This window comes from Lactuca sativa, chromosome 5 (assembly GCF_002870075.4).
Source record: "Lactuca sativa cultivar Salinas chromosome 5, Lsat_Salinas_v11, whole genome shotgun sequence".
NCBI lineage: Eukaryota > Viridiplantae > Streptophyta > Magnoliopsida > Asterales > Asteraceae > Lactuca > Lactuca sativa.
Window position 1 is genome coordinate 330,857,412 of NC_056627.2, and position 24,221 is coordinate 330,881,632.

The 24,221-nt window shown below is 38.1% G+C and overlaps 1 protein-coding gene across 1 annotated transcript; it reads right to left on the reverse strand.

Annotated features, from left to right (window-relative positions):
* Window positions 1-17,075: 17,075 nt before the first annotated feature.
* On the reverse strand, window positions 17,076-22,576 carry LOC111887598 (villin-2). Its single transcript, XM_023883770.3, has 20 exons — window positions 22,276-22,576; window positions 21,869-21,986; window positions 21,641-21,740; window positions 21,498-21,566; window positions 20,985-21,399; window positions 20,762-20,894; window positions 20,515-20,674; window positions 20,306-20,450; window positions 19,940-20,199; window positions 19,707-19,844; window positions 19,486-19,617; window positions 19,273-19,401; window positions 19,038-19,185; window positions 18,908-18,918; window positions 18,682-18,822; window positions 18,477-18,602; window positions 18,315-18,377; window positions 17,916-18,132; window positions 17,636-17,826; window positions 17,076-17,472 (listed from the first exon to the last, which is right to left on the reverse strand). The coding sequence occupies exons 2-20, from the start codon at window positions 21,919-21,921 to the stop codon at window positions 17,359-17,361; spliced, it is 2,745 nt and encodes a 914-aa protein (XP_023739538.1). The 5' UTR covers window positions 21,922-21,986; window positions 22,276-22,576; the 3' UTR covers window positions 17,076-17,358.
* Window positions 22,577-24,221: the final 1,645 nt, after the last annotated feature.

The following is a 24,221-nucleotide window of genomic DNA, read 5'->3' on the forward strand; positions in this document are numbered from 1 at the left end:
CTCTCTAATAACCAATTTCAACTTCCAAGCTCAAGATCTTCAATTATATTCTTAGAATTGGTAAGTATTCCCTCAAGTCTAGTGTATTATACACTTTTACGTAGGTTTCATTATATTTACACATATATTATTATGTGTTAAACCTTTAGGATACTAATATTTCCAAGGAAGTTCATCAACTCCATTCAAGAGTTTAGGCTTAAGATCTTCACACCATCTTCTCAAACAACCCACAAATCCAATCAATGTGAGTTCATACCCCCATATTTTTAAGATTTTTCATGTTTTTAGGGTGGGGAATACAAGTAAATCTTTGATTATCACACTTTTTTTTACATTTTTTCATCTTATGTAAAAGTTAAAATATTATTTGCATATAATATGGTTAATACTAGTTTTTGTATAATTATTGTGATATATACATACATATATATATATATATATATATATATATATATATATATATATATATATATATATATATATATATATATATATTAGTTTGAATTGCAAAGCTAACAAACCAAGCATAATCTGTGTTATAAAATCATAAGAAAAATTGATGATTTGTAAAACTCCATGGTTTTTGAATTTTTTATCAAAGATAGATTTCCTAGCAAAAATGGTTACGTTACAGTCATTTACTAATTTGGTGGGTTACAACCCAAAGTAATTATGTTTTCATTTCATATTTTAATACTAGACAAGAATACACATTCATATTTATATAAAAGATTCTATAAATAGTTTCAAACAAACAAGATAAACTATAACTGGTATAGTTTGAAAGTCACAAACCACACTTTCATTTCAGAAGGTAGATATAATTATTTAAAGATATAATTTTTTTCGTTTTACAAGAAAAAGGAGTCATAGTTCACGTAAATCAGTCAATGCTCTTGTGAGACACACTCTCTTCACATACTTTACCTTAAGTACACCTTAACTCTTGCATTATACCTAGAGTCTCCTGGAGAGAGCGAGACCGTTGTGTATAGATCTATACGGGATTGACAACCTCGCACCTAAGTTGTTCGCTACAGTTAGACCATAAGTCTTGGGTGACAAATATCTACCAGCTTCGACGCCTGAAGAACGTCGTACATGCCACTAGTCGTATCAAGTATGGTTATAATAACTCACATAGGGATTAGCACCACTACTCGGTTTATTAGGTAACTTACACTTCAATAGTTTTAATAAAAGATAAAGCTACATACAATTTTCAACACAACACTACTTACATCTTTGGTCTTAGGGTTTAAGACTACATTTCATACTTATGAAAATATTGGATTTTTATTGGAAACATACATTATCACTTTACAAGGAAAATAATACAAAGTAAATACATACATCTACAGTTCATACTTAAGAAAATATTTGATTTTCTGGAAACATATTCTATCACTTTACAAGGAAAATATACAAAGGAAATACATACATCTACAGTTCATTCTTAAGCAAATATTCGATTTTCTGGAAACATACATCATCATTTTACAAGGAAAAAGATACAAAGGAAATACATACATTTATAGATCATATTAAAGAACATATCGGATTTTCTAGAAGTATAAAAAATCATTTTCTCGAAAATGTTACAAATCCTTCTAGCACAAAAATGCTTATGAACTCACCAACTTAACTGTTGACACTTTTCAAAATCACTTGTATTCTCAGGGAATCAGTAGACATGTATTCACAACATTTTGAGGCCCGACGTCTTTGCGTTTTGTTTTCTACACTTGTTATTCGTATTTATCTTTTGAGCAAAACAAAGTTGTAAACGATGTAAACTTGTATTATCGATGTATGAATGTTTGGGTTGTTATGTTTCATTACTATTCAATTGTTATGATACTGTACATGAAGTCACTTCATCCGCACCCAGACGTTTCTGCCGTTCTGGTTTGGGGGTGTGACAAATTAGGGGCATGGGAACCTTTGACAATATTAGCGTCAAGGGAAAACTCGTATAGAGTCTTTGGCATTGTGAGAGCTTGGGGAAGATGATGATTGAGAGATCCATTTTTGATAGAAAACCAATTACTTGAATGACTTGTGAGAATGACCTATGATATAAATTTCCCAATTTATCCGTAAAATTTTCTTCCCTTTTACGTAACCAATGATAGAATAGATCGGCATCGTAAAAATATCATATCCCAAGATATTGATAGATCTTTTAATTGTTATCCAAAAGTTACCATTGAGATAAGGAAGTTACATCATTGAGACATGGCATCAGCAGCAATGGTCATCATCGAAAGCAATTAGTGTATCAAAGTTGCATCTTGTAATCTAGTTTGTGATGTCTCCTAATAGTGTAGGCTTAAACTACCATTCACTGACATAGTATTGCGAGATTTCATTAGCGTGTGGTTTCATATGCTGACTCATTAACCACTTTGATTAGAAGAAAATGGAAAGACTGGTATGATATGTGTATTACATTCTGGTATGAAATGTACCCATCGATAAAGATTTTTCGAATTCTCATCAGTATCTGGCTTCATACGTTGAATCATAAAGTTCTAAAAAATAATATGTAGAGAGAGTGGATTGATGTGTGTGATAAGTTATGGTTTTTTAGCTTAACCATCAACATAGATTTTTCAAGATCTCATCAACATATAGTACATTACGCTGAATCGTAAAGCTTTAAAGAAGAAAATGAGAGAAGGGATGATTTCACTTATGTTGAGGTGGAATCAGCGTGAATCATTAACAATGATAACTCATCAACGAGAAGTGGTTTAACCATTGCATCATAGAGATAGTTGTAGTCTAGAATCATAGATTCACCATCAATTCGTAATGATACCATGTCATACCTCAGTCTAGGAGGTCAAGGACATGAATAACCCTTTGTCATTTATGGACTAGACAAGTAACTCTTACTCTGATGACTAGACAAGTAACTCTTACTCTAATGACTATGCAATCAGGGTAAGCCATTGGGTTATGCTTAATGTTTCAGCGGAACATGAGACTTGATGTATACGGCAAGCATGCTTCCAGGCACAGATTCGGGCAAGATAATTAACTAAGAATAAACACCCAAGCCTTTCTATAAATTTTTTATTTGGACTAGGCAATCTCACTTAGAAAGTTTAGACAATGCTAAAGAATCAGCGTGAGGGGGTGACTCAATGTCATCTCAGTAGATGGTCTCGCTGATGAGATACTTAGAGGGATTTAGGCACATACATCAGCATGCTTCTAGGGACGATTATTTTTCAAAAGTAATATACTTGGCCTATAAAATGCCACCATCATTTCCTTTAAAAAGGTACAACGACAAAATAATAACTAATATATGAAAAAAAAAAAAAAGTTAGTCAATCAAGGAAATATTATAAAGTCGATATTTGTGCAGCTTTTTCAGAAACAAGATAAAGACTCGATCCATCAAATCTTCTGAATTGAAGGGTCATCAATTTCCTTCCATTTTCCGAGATATCTCCACTCAACACTTTCTATAAAGGAATAAGCAAAAATGATCAAATATATCAAACACAAAGACAATTCATAGAAATCAAAGAGAGAGAATGCCTTTAATCGTTAAGGTTTTGCAGGTTGATTCCAAGCTTCATGTTCACCAAGAACACGAGAAGAACATGAACCAATCTTTGTAAACAACAAGTTAAGAGGATCCAATCTTTGTAACCTTTGATTTATGAAAGTCACAAAGGCAAAACTTGAAGGTTCCATTCATTGTGATCCGTGAAAGAAGAGAATGTGGGAGCACTATCTTGTTGAAGATGCCTCTGGATTTCTGAGGGGAATGGTGTTATAGTGGCAACGTCAATAGAAATTATGTAACATCCCAAACTTCAGAAATATAATTTAAGGGCTTATAGTGTAAACGGAAGAGGCTACTCGACGAGTAGGTGCGATTACCCATCGAGTCGGAGCGGGTTCTGGTCGCAATTTAAGTGACCAACTCACCGAGTCGGCGGCTGGACTCAACCAGTTGGTTCTTGGAAGAGAAAACCCTAATCTTAGGGTTTGCACCTAATTTCAAGGACCTTAAGTCCTCACCTCAGCCTCTTTGTTACCCATTGAGAGTCAGAAAACCCTAAAATCGTGTGTGAGCCTTTGGAGTGAGCTTGGAAGCTTTCGAAGGAGATTCTAGCAAAGGAGGCTTGTAGATCAAATGTATAACATCAAGGGAATCGTATAGATCCTAAATCTACTTCAGTTTGGGCACATTTTGGAGGTAACAAGTTGTTACCTTGATCCTTTCCTTTCTAGATCAACTTTTGGATGGATTTGGGGCCATTTTAGTATGTTTAAGATCCATTTTGGGTCATGGCTTTAGATCTGAAGTTGCAACTTCAGATCTAGACTTACCTTGGTCCAGGAAATCATCAAGCATCACCCCTTGGTTTGGTTGTGAAGAATTCTTTCCTTAAACCCTATCCCTAGCTTGTTTTGGGCCAATAGCACCTTATACTCACGTAAAGTTGGCAGCTTAACGTGAGAGCCATGCCCTAGGAGGATGGATCTACAGTATGGAGCCTCTACATGGCTCAAAAAGTGACTGTATGGATGAAGGACTGAAGAGACTCGGCGAGTCTCATGGTTTGACTCGGCGAGTCATATGATGATGGGCATGGACTCGGTGAGTTATATGAACAACTCGGTGAGTCTGATGAAGGTTGCCATGGACTCGGCGAGTCTGTTCTTGGACTTGGCGAGTCATAGCGTAAAACCCCCAACCTCTTCTGGTTAAGACTCAGATCAGTGAGTTGAGTGGTGACTCGGTGAGTTGGACAGGATAGGACTCGGAGATTGATGGACTCGACGAGTCATGGGGTGACTCGGCGAGTCGAGTCGTGATAGGAGAGTTTTCTGAAGTTAAGAGCTTGGCGAGTCAATGGCTTGACTCGGCGAGTAGGGTCAATCATGAAGGTTGAATTTGGCCAGGACTTTGACTTTGACCCATTTGACCTTCAAGGATATTATGGTAATTTGGATATTTGTGTCAATGGATCATTGATAGCTATAAGTGTTGGAGTCTGGGGCAGTGCTTAGGGATTATGCTTTCGTGGTTCGGTTCGGCAGTTGCAAGGTGAGTTATACTCACTATACCCAAGGGTCTAAGGCACCAAGGTTGGACCTTTGATTGTTATTTGAGATAGTTACTACTGTGATACGTTAGTTGATATTTTGGTAGAAAGGATGATTATGTGTTAGTATTGATTATTTAGATCGGAATACTGGTAGATTGGATGTGGCTATGCTTAGTGACCTATAGATGGTCTGACTGTCTAAATGTTGGTAGGAGATTACCTGTTATAAGTGCACATGTTTGAGCAGTAGTAGAGGGTATTCCATCCCGGTAGGATGATAGGGCCCTAGTATGTTGTTTCTATAAACTATTATGTGATTATCTGATAGGTGCACATGTTTGTTAGTGTGTGGGCATTCCAACGTGATGGTTGTGGGCCAGGAGTATTCCATCCCGGTAGGATGATTGGACTCATAGTAGGTAGGGCATTCCAACCTGATGGTTGTGAGCCAGGTGTATTCCATCCCGGTAGGATGATTGGACTCACAGTAGGATGACATTCCAACCCGATGGTTGAGGGCCTGGGGTATTCTATCCTGAGGGATGATTGGACCCATGGTAGTTGTTGTTGTATGTGTAGGTGTTCGGGCATTCCAACCCGATGGTTGTGCGCCGAGAGTATTCCATCCTGGTAGGATGATTGGACTCATAGTATGTTGGCATTCCAACCCGAAGGTTGAGGGCCAGGGGTATTCCAACCAGATGGTTGATTGGGCCCATAGTATGTTGTTCATTGTTGTATGTGTATAGTTATGTGTGTGTGGGTATTTTGGGGGAACTCACTAAGCTTGCGGGCTTACAGTTTCAGTTTATTGTTTCAGGTACATCAGGAGATCGTGGCAAGACAAAGACGTGATCGTACCGCTCCTCATATTTCATGATTTTGTGATTTGGTTCTGGGGATACTCTGATGTTTAAACTATTTTGAAAACAAGTTGTAATAACTTAATGGTTTTTGAATGGATTAAAATGTTTTAAATCGGCGTAAATTTTATGGGCGTTAGAAGTTGGTACCAGAGCCTTGGTTTGAGTGAATTGGAGGGACATTCGTGTGAATCCAGTCTCAAATTAAGGAAAGATTTTCAAATGGTTTTCAAAATAAGTAAAGGAGGATGTAGAAGGTACGATCAGTTGGAGCCAGTAAGTAGACCCCAAAATACCATACAAGTTATTTGATTATGTGATATATTAGAACAACATGCTAGTACTAGGCTAGGGATATTCAGGAATTGCATGATAGAATTGCCTTATTACATGATGCCTGCAGCTTGGAATGTAGCTTCATCAAATAAGAGTGTAGGTTTCTTGCTTGAGGACTGGTTACGCTTCTTCGGTGGCATGGTTTTTCCTACACGGAAAGGAATTCAAGATGGTGAGAGACGATGGCTAGCCTGGACATATCTGTCCTGACTGTATTAGGCATAAACTTTCCCGTGCCTCGGGTACTGGTTGTCTGAGTGTCGACCTACATCCCCATGATGTAGTCCTGGTGATCAAGGTAGGAGTGTGTGAATATCGGAAAAAGGCCATAAGATGCGAGTCGTTCCTACTAAGTTACCTTTATACTGGGAAAGGTTTCACTCTCCGGCCTGGAGAGACTTGAGAACAGTTCGGAACGAAACTGCAGAAAGAGAGGCTCACAAGGGCAAATAACTAAATTCTCTCAATAGAGATGCGGGGATCCGCCCTAATCGTGTATCTGGCAACGGGAAACGACGATTTTACCTAACACATAGCGTGAGTAGTGTAACCACTAACTCACTAAATTGTATTATTTTACGGGTTTATTAGTGTGACGAACACGAGGAAAAGACAATTCTCGGGTTCCATGTACTGGCTCCCTCTGTATGCCTCGTATCTCTGGCTGGAATCGGCGTTGGTTTCCTTCGGGTAGTTACCTAGGGTTCTTTTCTCGTATGGACATATTGAATTTCTACTTTACCTCACTTCCGAATCCGCCAATGGGTGTCATCACCTCATAAAGGGCAACTAGGAATCTCGGAAGTTTAGGTAAATTTCTCACCAATGTCCCTAAAAGAATATGGGCACTTGGTGCATTCAATAGTCTCGACCCAGTTCATTTATTTCCGAACAGGAAATCTTCTCAATGAACCTCTTCTGGATCTGAATCAACTCTTCTGTCAAGCACTGAAGTGGGTAGGGTTTTCTACAGGGTTCGTGCGAGAATGGAAATGTCTAAAGAATCCTAAGAGATTATTAACATTTCACTGTGTGATCCATATCGAGTCCTGCAACGATTACACAGGGTATACAAATCATATATAGCTTAGATCCGATAGGCCTTCGAATATGTGATACTACTCTAGAACCACATCCCAACGAGGAAAAGGAAATAGAGCGAAACCACACATTCTTAGCCTATGTGATCCTTATTATATATAACCTTGGGAGTATACTCTCTGTAGTCGTAGGTATATCAATAAGGATCTTTTTGTTCTTCACACAAGGTTATCTATGCATTCTAAAATACCCCTATGGTATTTTAATTTTTGTTTGTTTCTTATCTTCTGAGTTTCATTCTGGGATTAGTGTGGATCTTTTAGCGTTCTAAAATACTCCTATAGTATTTTAACTTTATGTTTGGCTCTAGCAATCCTAGTTGGTAAGTTTCAGAGCTGTTGTACACCACTATCACTCCCAAGCATATGTTCATCGCATCTCGGATAAATGTAGTTGATCAGGTTACATTTATCCCAGCTTACGATTACATAACTGCCCAGGTTTGACTGTAGTGCTCAACATCCGAAGACTTTCATTATTGTTCTTCTTGTGATACTTTTGTTCGAGTGTTTAGATTCAGGATGTTCTTATACTTTGGTAAAATATGGTTATATTTTAAAGTATAATTCTTGGTCAGAGTGTTTTATCCCTTTGTGTTTATAGGTTGTATATCTTTTATGAATTGATATACTTAGCTCACTATAAACAATGCTCTGATACCAATCTGTCACACCCCAAAACCGGAACGGCGGAAACGTTCTGGGGTGGATGACGTCATGTCAAGTATCACAACACATGCATTATAGTAATCAAAGTACAACAAAACATTGCATTAATAGTAATAATTTTACATGGTTACATTACAATACATCAAAGTAATACAAGTAAATATAATAAGTACAACAAGGTACTAAGCTATCTTCATCAACAGCTCTGAGGTTCTACCTGTCTAATTGCTGACCTGAGAATACAAGTTATTTGAAAAGCGAGTATCAGCATTTTTACAAATGCTGGTGAGTTCATAAGTATTTAGTGACATTTATCCAAATAACTTTATAAAGTAGCAGTTTAAGTGTTTACTGTGCATTAGAGTTCTTTCCAGAAAATCCTATATTTTCTTTAATAAAGCAGCCTTCTACCAAGCCTGGTCAGTGTTATGTGGTAAAAAGTCATTTTCCCTAAATTGCTATCATTATCAAAATACTGAATTTGATTATTGAGGAAAGCAAACGACATCAAGGAATAACATATGCCTCAGCAGTGAGGACTGCTGACTAAGGCAAGGAATCATAGACTCCAGGAGAGTATCGAACAAACGACACGCCTGGTTCAGTCTAACAAATAGAGACTCAGACCCCAGAAGGTACCAAATGAAAGGTACAGCTGGTAAGGTCTAAAACAGTGAAAAACAGACCCCAGACAGTATCAAATGAAAGATACGTCTTGTAAGGTCAAAACAGAGAAAACAGACCCCAGACAGTATCAAATGAAAGATACGTCTTGTAAGGTCAAAACAGAGAAAACAGACCCCAGACAGTATCAAATGAAAGGTACGTCTTGTAAGGTCAAAACAGTGTGACTCTGAAAATGAATTACCAGCATACAGTGTAAATTGCCGGTGAAATACCGTTACCTTAAAGCCAATGAATTATAAGGTAACCCGGGATACTCGTAACCATGCTGACTGGAGTACCAGACGCCCTACAAGCGTCTAAATATGGCATTTGTCACCCGTTGGCTTGGTAGGCCGGGACTGTAGCTAGCAGTCTGGGTGCGGGGTTGTCAATCCCGTATAGATCTATACACACAATGTCTGCTCTCCCTACAGGAGATTCTGGTTACCAACTAGACGACGGAGAAGGCCGTGTCCTGAAGATGCATCCAAAATAGTGGGTAGAGACTTCCAAATAGTGGGTAGTGTGTAAGTGTTGAACTAGAGGTAGAGACTTCCAAATAGTGGGTAGTGTGTTTCAAATGTAAGTGTAGACTAGAGGTAGAGACTCTCAACTGAACTGACTAGAGAATTCATGTATGTCCATACTCATATACATATTATATAACTAATGAATCAAACGACCTTCGGACGGCCATCCGATCCCACCAGACCACATCTCAACGAAGAAAAGGAAATAGGGCGGACGAGCCTTCCTAAGTCTTTCAATCATTACTTATATGTACCTATATAAGCACCGACATACATCTAACTACGACTGAGTGTGTATCAAGTAGAAGTGATTCTTGTGAAGTAGGAGTGTCTAACAAGTGAAGTAGGAGCGGTCGCAAGTGAAGTAGGAGTGTAACGGAACAACCTGGGTTGTCACATCATCCCCCTGTTAGAGGGAATTTCGTCCCGAAATTCAGGTCTAGGCAAGGAAGTAGGTATGAATGGCCAAGTAGAGGTAAGAGAGTACTTCCTATACGGTTTGTCCTCGCATTCCCAAGTGAACTCTGGTCTGTCTTTGTCATTCCAACAGACCTTCACGTACGGGATACAGATTCCGTCTAGTGTAACTAGTGGGTTCCGACTGGTGTATCTACGAGGTTAGGGTTCTCAATGGATTCTATCGATATGAGTGAGGCACGGAAAGTGTTGTCAGGAAGTCACGTATCAAGTCTAAGAAGTGGATCGAGTGGGTGTGAATCTTGTGGTATATCCGAAAGTAGTAGCGATCTGAAGAGGGTTGGACCAAACCTCTGAGGATTTTTAGATGGTCCTAAGCTCTCGGAATGGTAGAGCTTTTCAGTACTTAGAACATAATGTACTTCTATGGCAAGATCATCACTGGCGTGATCGCCATTCCGAAGTTCCTAACGTTCTCACTCGTACTGTGTGTGTAGTCCTTCAGGTTGGTTCTTAGAATGCTCGTGTGGTCTTTGGTCTCGCGTTTCCTGTCAATTGGCTGATAGAGACTTTCTAGATCGTCGAGTGGGTTGCGTGACTACAGTTATCCGTCTGCTGTAGAGTGTCTATCTCAAGCTTGTGCAAAATGGATTTGCACTAAAGAATCTTGAGATACGGAAATCCTGAGGGTCGGGGAGATAGGGTTTTACCAGACGAGTGTCGGACTATCTTTGGAGGTGGTTCTACTATCTCTGCGTGAGATAGTATCCGTGGAACACCTAATAGTCCAATTAACCTCTAAGACTTTTGTTTATTCTAGTGCGGAAAGCGTATGTTCCTGCATAACCTTTCGACTAACACCAAGGCTAGTGTCAAGTCTATAATCTCTTCGGGATCTGGGTCATGAGGTTTAACGCAACTACTTCCACACTTTGATCAAGTATTCTTGGCTGAGAAGGTCATCCTGTGGTTCTCGGTATCCTAGTGTTCACTTCGGAGAGTGTATTTCATCGTCTACAGGGCGACGATGATTTCCTCCATGCAAGAGGGTGGAGGGTGATAGGCACTACTTGTCTATAACAGGGCGGCAAGGTGCCTGAGTAGTAAGAGCATCTACTACAACTACTCTTCCGAAGGTTCTGAGTTTCCTCGGTCTAGGTCAATTCTAGTGAGTATAGGGTCTCATCACTCGGAACTTTACTAGCTTAACCCGCAGTGATTCTCTTGACTCCGGCTCCTATGTTATGGAATAGGGTGAAAGTGTTTTGCGTAGAGGTTCGTGGTAGAGCTCATGCTTGGCTTAACCACCAGTACTTGGTGTATGCAAGCAATATATAATTGAGGTCGGCAGGATGTTCAGCTGTGCGACTCCACCCCAAACCCACAACCCAGCGAGGAACAGGGAGTAGGGAGGAAACACACACCTTAAATCTTTTTGATCTTAATTGTATACCACCTTTACGCATATACCTGGTTATAGTGGTCAGTCTCATGAGTTCTGTTCTCTGGGTTCACGAACCTGATTTATTTCCAAGCTTCTAGGGACATTTTGGGGTCATTTTGGCCTCTTTTAAGGTGTTTACGGCCTAAGGAGGAGCTTAGGCCGTAAACTCCTTTTCAACAGCTTCTAAGTCTGATTTTTGGGCTATAAACACGAATCATAATGTTTAGAATAAGCTAGGGTAAGTGGACTTACGATTTGGAAGCGTTTGGTTGCGGATTCGGGGCGAAAACGAGTCTAGAGAGAGAGTATAGAGAGAGAGAGGGTGGAAAAGCTCCAAATGGAGTTTACTCCCCTATATATATGGGTGGGAGTTGGAGCTCAGTGAAATTCTACCCGATACTGTCGTTATACGGGGCTTTTGGTCGCACCCGATTTAGTGGTCGTAATAATAAAAACTAACTTTTCCAACTAAATGGAAATGTGTAATACGAGTTTTTATTTCCTTTTATCACGACTTAACGACATATTTAATGTAAACAAATGGAATGTTTATTAAATTGACGACCTTTAATTAACGAAACTGTTATAAACTGGAATATTCCGTTAACGGTAACGGGGAAATGTAACGGAACAACCTGGGTTGTCACATCATGACAGGAAGGTCGCAGTATCATCGGGTAATACTTGGTTGTTGTGTGTTGTCATTAAGTAGAAAAACCGATGGTCGGCTTGGAGTATTGGCAGGATACTGCACGAGAAGAAGTTGATTTAAAAGGGATACGGTAGTAGCGTCTGGAAGGACCTGAGTTGATTGAGAAATCGGAGTCTGCAGTGTAGGGGTGTTATCCAAAATCGTGTGTTGCAGTAGGCTTCGAGGACAAAGCCTGATTTAAGTGGGGGAGAGTTGTAACATCCCAAACTTTAGAAATATGATTTAAGGGCTTAAAGTGTAAATTGAGGAGGTTGCTCGACGAGTAGGTGCGATTACCCGTCGAGTCAGAGCGGGTTTTGGTCGCAAGTTAAGTGACCAACTCGTCGAGTCGGCGGTTGGACTCGACGAGTTGGTACTGGGAAGAGAAAACCCTAATCTTAGGGTTTGCACCCTATTTAAAGGACCTTAAGTCCTCACCTTAGCCTCTTTGTTACCCATTGAGAGTCAGAAAACCCTAAAATCGTGTGTGAGCCTTTGGAGTGAGCTTGGAAGCTTTGGAAGGAGATTCTAGCAAAGGAGGCTTGTAGATCAAGTGTATAGCATCAAGGGACTCGTATAGATTCTGAATCTACTTCAGTTTGGGCACATTTTGGAGGTAACAAGTTGTTACCTTGATCCTTTCCTTTCTAGATCAACTTATGGATGGATTTGGGGCCATTTTAGTATGCTTAAGATCCATTTCGGGTCATGGGTCTAGATCTGAGGTTGCAACTTCAGATCTAGACTTGCCTAGGTCCAAGAAATCATAAAGCATCAGCCCTTGGTTTGATTGTGAAGCATTCTTGCCTTGAACCCTAGCCCTAGCTTGTTTTGGGCCAATAGCACCTTGTATTCATGTAAAGGTGGTAGCTTTACATGAGAGTCATGCCCTAGGAGGATGGATCTACAGTATGTAGCCTCTGCATGGCTCAAAAAGTGACTGTATGGATGAAGGACTGAAGAGACTCGACGAGTCTCATGGGTTGACTCGATGAGTCATATGATGATGGGCATGGACTCGACGAGTTGGATGAACAACTCGGCGAGTCTGATGAAGATTGTCATGGACTTGGCGAGTCTGTTCTTGGACTCGGCGATTCATAGCGTAGAACCCAGATCCTCTTGTGGTTAAGACTCAGATTAGTGAGTTGAGTGGTGACTCAGTGAGTTGGACAAGATAGGACTCGGAGATTGATGGACTCGACGAGTCATAGGGTGACTCGGCGAGTCGAGTCGTGATATGAGAGTTTTCTGAAGTTAAGAGCTTGGTGATTCAATGGGTTGACTCGGCGAGTAGGGTCAATCAGGAAGGTTGATTTTGGCCAGGACTTTGACTTTGACCCTTTTGACCTTCAAGGATATTATGGTAATTTGGATATTTGTGTCAATGGATCATTGATAGCTATAAGTGTTGGAGTCTGGGGCAGTGCTTCGAGATTATGCTTTCGTGGTTCGGTTCGGCAGTTGCAAGGTGAGTTATACTCACTATACCCAAGGGTCTAAGGCACCAAGGCTGGACCTTTGATTGTTATTTGAGATAGTTACTACTGTGATACGTTAGTTGATATTTTGGTAGAAAGGATGATTATGTGTTAGTATTGATTATTTAGATCGGAATACTGGTAGATTGGATGTGGCTATGCTTAGTGACCTATAGATGGTCTGACTGTCTAAATGTTGGTAGGAGATTGTCTGTTATAAGTGCACATGTTTGAGCAGTAGTAGAGGGTATTCCATCCCGGTAGGATGATAGGGCCCTAGTATGTTGTTTCTATAAACTGTTATGTGATTATCTGATAGGTGCACATGTTTGTTAGTGTGTGGGCATTCCAACGCGATGGTTGTGGGCCAGGAGTATTCCATCCCGGTAGGATGATTGGACTCATAGTAGGTAGGGCATTCCAACCTGATGGTTGTGATCCAGGAGTATTCCATCCCGGTAGGATGATTGGACTCACAGTAGGATGACATTCCAACCTGATGGTTGAGGGCCTGGGGTATTCTATCCTGAGGGATGATTGGACCCATGGTAGTTGTTGTTGTATGTGTAGGTGTCCGGGCATTCCAACCCGATGGTTGTGCGCCGAGAGTATTCCATCCTGGTAGGATGATTGGACTCATAGTATGTTGGCATTCCAACCCGAAGGTTGAGGGCCAGGGGTATTCCAACCGGATGGTTGATTGGGCCCATAGTATGTTGTTCATTGTTGTATGTGTATAGTTATGTGTGTGTGGGTATTTTGGGGGAACTCACTAAGCTTGCGGGCTTACAGTTTCAGTTTATTGTTTCAGGTACATCAGGAGATCGTGGCAAGACAAAGACGTGATCGTACCGCTCCTCATATTTCATGATTTTGTGATTTGGTTCTGGGGATACTCTGATGTTTAAACTATTTTGAAAACAAGTTGTAATAACTTAATGGTTTTTGAATGGATTAAAATGTTTTAAATCGGCGTAAATTTTATGGGCGTTACAAATTAGACGTGCTATGTTACCTAACTTCACTTCATCCCATTACAACAGAAATACGTTGTTCAAGATGGAAGTGATATGTGTCTAGAAGAAAATATGTAGAGTCAGTGTATACTCAGAAGATGTTGCACCAAAGGAATGACACGCTGATCTTTTCCAAATAAACAAATCGGATAAGGTCACTATCGATAGAGAAGAACATGCATAGAAAAATGTTGGTAGAATAATGTACAATGTATACTTCTTTGGTAAAATAAAAGTTAAAAAGAATTTTTGAAGCAAAAAGTCATAGTAAACTAAAATTCTAGTAGCTTATGTTCAGAAGTTTTATGGTAGCGAAGCATAAACTCAAAAACATAAAGTAGCATTGTCTAAACACATAAAATTAAAGCATATATATGTTGTTGTCCCTGAGTGCATTGAGCACAATTTTATTGTTAGAGTCAAGAACATCTCCTTCATTACAATCAAAAAGAAACTTACACATCATTCAGCTTGAACGCCATGCACTCAAAAGTTCCAACGCCCATGACAACTTCTTCATTGTTGTCGCCAAAAACCACCATAGGACCATCTTTATCCACAAAGTCTGCTAAGAGGGACTTGAGACCGGTCATGTGTCTAAAGCACCCACTGTCTAGGAACCAAGTATGTTCTAGATTTTGACTTGATCCTTGGACAGCTTGAGAGATATCTGTGTCACACATGTTGATATTACCATCAGGGGAATCATTGTTAAAAGTCATTAGACCCTTAACATCCAACCCATCATCTTCAAATGTCTCCTCATCATTCACCCACTCTTCACGATCCTCTTGTTTTGCCATGAAAGATTTTGGCAGAGAGATGGTCTCCTTCTTCATATGAGCTAATAGTTTCTTGTACAACACTTCATAGTTCTTAGAACTTTGAGTTTCTTTCTTCTCTTTGCAGTCTGTGGCAAAATGGTAAGGGCTTCCACAGTTAAAACAATTACTTGAGTTTTTCTTCTCTGAAGTGGATCTCCTCGTTGAACTGCCTCCTTTAAACTAAGCTCTTCGAGCCCTATTTGATCTGCTTTCTTCGTAACGTTTGAAAATAAGTGTAGCACTGGCAACAAGTTCATCAATGATATCTTCACCACTCTCTTCACCCTGATCTAAGTCATTTGATTCATTGATGTGTTTCATTACTTCTTTTCGAGAAACCAATGCTAAAGACTTTTCCTTGCTTGGCTCTTTCATGATATATTTACGAAGAGCTTTGGTCTCTTTATAATTTCGAAGTTTTCCAAACAAGGAGTTCAGATCCATGGTATCGATCTTTTCACTGTTTTTAAGTACATCAGTGTGATGTTCCCACTTTTCCCAAGAGAGTCCAGGAACTTTAGAACTAATTGAGAAGAATGCTTGACAACTCCTAGAATGCACATACCATTAATCAAGCAGTTAAATATGTTAAACGTTTGGGTTAGTGATTCACCTTGCTGAGCGAAGAAGTGTTTGTATCTCTGATTAAGGTTATTGATGGTAGTGGCTTGAACTTCCATAGTGCCTTCATAGGCCAGTGTCAGCATATCCATCATCTCTTGAGTTGGCTCACAATTCTATACAAGATAATACACGTGATAGGGAAGAGAGTTTCCTATCGCTACTCTAGCTTTCACATCAAGGCTAATGAGTTGACCATAGGTTGGTATATAGGAACATGAGGACCTTTTTCAACAATATTACGCATCTAATAGTCCACGGTTTCAAGAACCATGGCCTTAGTTTTCCACATTGTGAAGTTGTACTCATCGGAAGGAGGAATCTTGTTGAGACCAAAGGATTTGAGATTATTGGAAGTCGACATGATTACTTGAGTGTATAAAAAACCTGCTCTCATACCAATTGAAGGTTTATATCGATTGGATACACTTCAAGTATGATAAACATGAACAAACCAAACTAAACAAATAAAGAACAGAAAAAGTAAAGAACACGAAGAATTCTCCAAATTGTCTTTCATCAAGAAAACGAGTTGTCACAAAGGGTTTGAAACCCTAATGTTGAATATATACTAATCTATACAAGTATATCCTTTGATTGAAGGGTTTGGATCTAATCTACTAAGAACCGATTCTCATCACAAAGATATCGGATCTGCTATCTATTCTATACATATCTGTATCATTACCTAACATACAAAGATTACATAACTATACGCTGACGCTGATAAGACTTGAGGCGTTGGCGCCGATGGTGACAGTTGACCCTGACGCTGACAGTTAGCGTGTAGAGTGTTTGACTCATCAGATGATAATGTGTGACCTTACATTAAGTTATAGTTGAAATTAATTATGTAACCAAAGTTTACTGCTTTACTCCAAATTAAATTTGTTCTCATAGTTTAGGATACATCTTATAGTGATACCAACGATATATGAATTTTAGATTATAAGAGTACTAGAGTAGTTTCAAAGAGTGGATGACTATAAACATGTTTTAACATTTAAAATATTTTGAATATCATATTTATGTGATATTTTTGGGAGATAAATATTTATAAAATATATGAAGTATGGGCGCATGTGTTTAGAGTGTGGTGCGACCAAAGGTTTAAATAGAGCATTTTTTTTCAGAGATTGTTAGGTGATAAGAGTATAAAACCCCAACTTTCTTTTTTCTTTTGTCATATATATAGAGAAAAAAGAATTTTCTAGGTGATAACAAGTCATTAGTGAGACTTTCAAAGGTGTGATTAGGATACAAGGCAATTGGCATGCATTCTCTGTAGTATATATCTAATAAAGACTAGGCTTGAACAAAATAAGAAAACATGGAATTACGACATTAAATAAAACCTTTATCCATTATGTAATACAATTTGAGGTGTTACATTTGCAGTGTATAACTACACTCTTTAATCACACATGAAATAACAAAAACCGATACTAAATATTCGCTATAATCATCATAATATACCACAAACGATCACAAAAACACCTATGATCGTGTGTGCCAAAACAAACTGTAAATAATTAATCATTATTGATTGATATATTTAGAAAAAAGGGTGGTCTTTAATCTTTTATTACTTGGTTTCAACCTCAAGACTTATTTATTTTCTAGAATAGCTCAACTTTTTTCTTTGTCACGTCTTGCTTCCATTTCGGCAATTTATAGAAATCCGCTTTTGTCATCCCCAGCACAGACTCAAATTCTTCCACAGAAAGATAAGCCTGAAACATCATCATAAATCATTCATTATGCACAATAAAAGAGCATGTCATGTCATGTCCACATTATCAGGACATGACATGACATGAACAAGACTGGACAATAGTGTCCAGTCTAGTCTTATATAAAGACAGTTAAATTTTGAAAAGTAATGAAGTAAGTAACCTCTCGTCTCTTAAGGTCGATTCCAGGAACGGGGTTCTCGGACTTGACCCTAACTTGGTCATAGGTGAAAGTGGATGGACTAGATAAAATACCATTTTCGTCCTCCTCGATTTCTACCTTTGGTTCCGAATCATCTTCTTCAGGAACCGGTTCAGGTTCTGCAGGGGGTTCAGGTTCAGGTTCAGGTGCTTCTGTATTTTCAACAAACAACCCGTATAAATACATTGTTGTTATTAAATAGATTTTTTTTTTTTTTTTTTAAAAAGTAAATTGAAAATACCGGGTGAGGCTTCAGGAGAGGGTTCGTTAACAGGCACATCAGTAAGAACACCTGATAATGCAGCAACTGCAGCTCTTCTCTGTGATCCCCCTCCCCCACTCGATCCTTTTACAGAACCACCGCCACCACCTCCTCCTCCTCCTCCTCCTGGTTGAAAAGCCGAGTTCAACGCCGCCAGGGCTGAAGCCCTTTGAGTGTGCCCACCACCTTGATTTCCCTATATTAATAATAAAATCACTAAACTAATCGGTTTGGTTTGGTTTTATAAGGGTGCAACCCATGGACTCCTTTCCTTAAAGGCCTTGGACGATTTCTAATGGGTTTCCCCATAGAATTCGTCCAACCTTATAATATAAGGCAATCCATATCCCAATTGCAATTATCTTATTTACTAATTACCTCTCCAGCATGGCCTGCCCCAAACAGTATTGAAATCTTCTTCTCGAATGAGTTCCCATGAATCTAGTTGCATTCAAAAGCACATAGAATCCAAATTAACATGTAAATATTAATTGAAATGGGTATTAAGTATATGTAATGTAGGAGAGGAGAGGAGCATACTAATGGTTTAGAAGGATCCCATGAGAAATACGTTGTGAAGAAACAAGGTTCATTTCCTTCCATTACTTTGTATAATGGCACATGTGGCGACAATCCATCAAGAGATCCAGCCCATTCTATGTATTTCTGAAATCAAATTCATCAAAAAATGAATTATATCCAATTATCCAATGCATGTCAAACGTGGTACAACTTGTTCCGTTACCTGGCCAAGGTCAAGAGCATTTTTCTTCTCCCTTGAGTCAACCGCTTGACCAGCCCAAACGAACACCTCAGCATGTGTATCTAATATCAAGATATCCTCTGGCAACAGGTCATCTTGATCAAAGTTGTAAACTTCTTCAATCTTAATTAATAAATAAATAAAAAGTTGTTTTAGACATTTGTGTTGCAAATATATAAATGGAATGAGCAAAATGTATCATACCCACCTCAAACTTTCCTGGAAATCCACAAAGCATAGCAAAAATAGTAACAAAAAAACTAGTTAGAGAGATTGAATATTTAAAAGAAAAAAAGTAAAACTAAAGTGGTGTTATTATATGTTTGTGAAAATGAAACCTTTAATGAGTGAGAATGCAAACAAGTGAGGGTCTCTAGAAGTCTCCAGCGATACTTTGGTGCTAGTGAAACTTTGTTTCCCTCCGAATCCAAGCCAGAAAGTTGAGCTTTCTGTTCCTTCATTTTGGAATTTTGCTTTTACCCCATGCTGATCAAAGATAACATAACATAAAGTATTGATTACTGAATTCTTTTTTTTTTCTTTCACATTAATTGTTGTATGAATAAATGATACCTTCAAAAAATCAGCAATTTTAGCTGCCCATTCTTGCTGTTCAAAAGTACTCTGAGTTCCTTGCCAGATATATACATGGGAACCAGATTGTATAACGAAGCATTCATATGAATTCAAAGCTTCCGGCACCTGAAATATTGAAAAACTCCCTCATGAACACCAGAATTATTATCATATCCCTATAGTTCACTACAAGAGGATGAAAGAGCATACAAAATCAAGTTGAACAGCTTTATTATTATGCACTGCAGTTCCCAATATCCGGATAATAAAATTAGAATCTGGACTGTAGGTTTCGTCAGTTTGGTCTGCAATGGAGCTTTTATAGCTAGAACTCAATCCGCCCTAAATTCATATCATCATTTATCGTCAAATTCCATAACAGAAGAAAAGGAATTCGATTCGCAAATCAAATGAATGTTTTACGATCGTACCTTGAAAACAACCATCGGCTGGAAAATAGCGACAAATTGTGGTGGTTCTTTCTCTTGATAGATACGACCTTGTACAGGTCTCGCCTTCAGTGAATTGAACATCGATGTAGTCAATTTAGCAGCTGTATTCTGATCCTCCTGTTGATTAATTAATACACATCGATTAAGAGTTAAAACGCAATCGCTCAATCGTTTAGTTGATTTCGACAGACGATTTTGTTTGTTTGATTTACCTCTGTGCTATCCTTTCCGATCCAATAGCAAAGATAGAATTCTTCCTTCTTTTCTCCAGTATGGTAACTGTAAAGGACAATGTAGCAATCGCCACTGTAGAATTTACCGAAGTCCTCATGAGCAACCGCCTTTTTAGCACCGCCGTCGATAGTCCACACCTCAAGTTTTCCGCCTGATTTAAGCAGAGGAGGTACTTCCTCCGCTACCGGAGCATTTTTGTCTTTTCCTTTTGGGCCTACACCTTGTTGCTTCAGCAGCGCTATAATCCAAAGTCCAAACCCCAATTATAGCTTAATAATCATCCAATCCAATTATAGTAATAAAAAATACTCCAAAATGATGAATGAAAGTAGGTTGTTATTTACCTGTTACTTTTCCTCTATTCTCTGCTTGAGGTGCAGCTGCTGATGGCCATGACTCAAAATTAGTCTTGAATGCAACCGTCTCATAACCTTGAATTAATCGGGTTACAAGGGTGGATTTTGGTCGACCATGAGCAGTGATATACTCCTACAAATGGACCTTAATGGTGAGAATCAGTCAAAGGGTAAAAATGTAATTAACCAAATCCTACCTCAGCACCCTGCATGGCAGCTTTTCTACCATCAACTTGTGTTGCTCTACCAACCCACACGAAAACCTCCGCCCCACAGTCCATTAGATAACATTTGTCGTTTTCCAGGGTCGATTTCGTAAATCCTGTAATTTCATCCTTCACCTCTGATCCACCAATACTTTAAAAAAAAAAAAAAAAAAATTAGAATTCTGTAAAAGATAATTTGTCAGATAAAGATTAAAGAAAACCAAAAGGAGATTCGTACTTAAAAAGTTTGCCAGGTGTCCTGTCTAGAATTATATCATCATCACCAAGAACCTTCTTGCCAATAGGAGCAAACCCTCCAAAGATAACCCAAAATTCACCCGAATCACCTTCCGCTTGTAGTTTTCCATCGTCTGAAATGATTTATAAAAACAAAAATAAAAAAAGGGTGATAAATGTAAATCTAATTGACTAATCATGTGCTTTAAATGTATATCCCATACCAACAATTGCAACATTGCATGTTCCCTCATGATAAGTGTCCTTCAAATACTGAATAACCTCTAAAGCTTTAGCTCTTTCTTGAATATTTGAGTTTGCTCCATTGAATTGAAAGATCTTCTCTTTAGTATCCAAGATAAACACATCATCATGATTCAACAAAGATCGAGAGAATTGAATCTGTTTCACATGAACAACTCTTTTCCCTTTGCATATATACAATCTTGTTTCAAATTCCATTTCTTCAGGTTTCTTGAATCCAGTTGCAACACCACCTTCAAGTGGCACAATACATGGTTTGAAATATGACAAGAATTTATCAGATTCATGACTTTGAATCTCTCTATGTTGCACTGCACGCCCTCCAAGAATCGCATCAAGCTCAACTGTTTTTATTGCAGCTGTTCCAGCTTCATCCTGATTATCACATTTAGTTAATTTGAATTGAACTTTTTCTTAAAAAAAAAATAAGGAAGTGTTATTTAATTTGGGATATAGGATGTTGTTATACATACATTGCTTGTATCTTTTCCCAACCAGAAGTGTATGTCGTACCCATAAGCACCTCCTCTTCCATTAGAAGTCTGCAAATGTATGAATGATTAAAACAATAACATTTTATAACTGAAATAGAAATTGTGAAAGGTTATGAGCAAACCCGTAAAACAACGTATGCATCACCCATGTAGAATCTACCATAATCTGATTTTGGCAAAGGAACTGGTTGAAAGTTTTCAATTCTCCATATCTCAAGCCCTCTACAAGGTGTTAAGTGAAAAACTAACAACAAATGCAAACGAATCATACATGCATATAATGACTGAATTTCTAATGTTCTTTAAAGTAGATGATGATGATAAAAGAAATTGATGTTGGGTAAGGATACGGTTTAGAACCAACTCCCTGGAATGCAGGTTCAAGAGCTTTTGCAGTAGCCATGGTGCTTGTAATTTCTTCAAATGATGACGGAAGAAAATACCATCAAAATTCCCGCTGTGTAGTCTCTATATGTAAGATTTTGAGAAAGGAGGCTTAGATTAGAACAATCGTCACTAAAAAATTGAGAGAATCAAAATCGGCTTAAGCAAACATGTAATCATCCCTAAAATCATATTCTGTGCTCTGAAAATTAATTCATTTAGAAGATGATCTTAAGAATTAGAGAGATTCTGATCATGATATTGAGAAATCTAAATTAGATCACAGTAATAACAATATAAACTCGCAATGCAATTAATAAACGAGAGACAAATCAATTGTTAACAGAGGGAAGGTAAATCAACGACAACGTACCTGGGATTCGATCGCTATAATAATTGTCTCCAAAAACGAATTTTGGAGAGACGGATATGAAATTGAAAGCAAAAGGTAAATAAGTAATCGATTTTAAGGAATTATAGTTGCAGAGAAATGGAGATATGAAGAAGGCATTTCGTTTTAGAGAGGAATGGATGATGATGATAGGGAAGGGAGTCTCGTTGAGAAAGATGTTGAAATTAAGGGAAAAACCGGATGGCCATGCATTGTTTTCGTTTCAATTTCCCTCTGTTTTTGGTTCCATGAATTTTTTCTATTGCATCTGCATTTGCCATTTGTAGATCGATAATTGCTTCATCGTCCCGGGGTTATTGGCAAAGAATGACGAAAAGGGCGCCATGCCAAAGAAGTTGAAGCTCCTGGTTTATTGGTGGTTTCGATATTATTGCATTATATAATGTCCAAAATGATACAACTATCGCAAACGTAATTAAAACAATTTATTACTGAAACGTACTTTTTAATTCCTGATAAAAAAAAATTACTGTTACTGTTTTTTTTCTTACTCTAGTAATGTGATCAGTTATAAAATATTAATTAATCACTAGTTGTTACATTTAGGTAGGACCAAGATGATCTTGAACATGTCTAGAAGAAAGCATGTCCGGTTTGGGTACGATCCATTTGATCTGGTGCGGACGCAATTAATTAAACACGCTATTAATTTATAATAATAAATTATTTAAAAACTATAAAATATTAAAAACAATTTAATATATTAGAGTGAAGGATGTGGTGTGCCACCGTTAACACACTACACCTCATTTTGCTACTAACAAAACCGTACACTAGGCATGATATATCAATTTTGCAATGAAGAGCGAGGAGAGGGAAATAGGAGAGAGATTGAAAGAGGGAGGAAGAGTAAGAGAGAGAGGAGCACGACAAGTTATTGCAATTTTTTTCTTGTCATATTTTTCATACCATAGACTAGGCATGGTGTTTCTCATGATAAAATATATGATATAGGCTCTACCTCATTCTTATCACACCCTCCAACCTTATTGAAATTTGATACATTGGGATTTATGCTCTATTAAGCAACTTTAGTTGACAGAGCAAAGCAAGGTCAATGGTGATAATAGATAGGTACATGTAATGGTGACAAATGGTGATGATGATATTGATCAGGGTCTTCGATAAAAACTTAAGGGTTAAGCTTCAGAATTTCATGAATAATGTTGAAGGTTCAAAATATCAATTAAGCAAAGTATTTTCAATTATTAACATTTCCTAAAACAAATTTGTAAATTCAAATTTGTATAACTTTTTCATTGAACCTTAGGGCTTAAAATATATAGGCATGTAAAAAATACATATAAACATAACATAGAGTAATTATAAATGTTAACAAATAGCCAAATAAGAATAAAACAAAGTTTAAAATAAACTAAAATGAACCATATTTGATAAAGAACATGCAAAAAAAAATATTAAATTATTAAAATGTAAGGAAAATGGATCAAACCAATTTAATTAAATTATGTCCAATTTAGATCACAAATTAAACGGGTTTGAACCGGTTCTAAGGGTGAAGATAGTCCATCTTTCATACCCATCATAACTTATTTGTCATATTAAGGTCCTGTTTGATATACGTTTGACCGAGTTGGCTCAGACGTTTTTGGCTGACTCTTCAGCTAAAGTTGTTTGTTACACTAGATTTTAGATGTCTGATTGAGTAAGCTAGATCTGATCGGAAAAGACGAGAGATATCGGCTGACTGAGAAAGGGATTAACGTTTCCAAAAGTGCCCTTGCCCTACCGTTCCAATTTTCAGAGTCTCCATCCCCTTTCTTCTATCTTTCAGCTACAATCGAAAATTTGAGCATCTCTCCCCACCCACTAATCGACGATTCAAGCCTCTATCCCCCTACCAATCGACAATTTCTGCCTCTTCTCATCAGGTACTGCTTTCGTCT

Coding starts and splice junctions, on each gene's coding strand:
- LOC111887598 (XM_023883770.3), bottom strand. CDS start 21,921: ATGGCTACTGCAAAAGCTCTTGAACCTGCATTCCAGGGAGTTGGTTCT. Junction 20,895..20,984: donor ATGCAATGTTGCAATTGTTG/GTATGGGATATA, acceptor AAATCATTTCAG/ACGATGGAAAACTACAAGCG. Junction 17,827..17,915: donor CTCTCCTGAAGCCTCACCCG/GTATTTTCAATT, acceptor TTGAAAATACAG/AAGCACCTGAACCTGAACCT.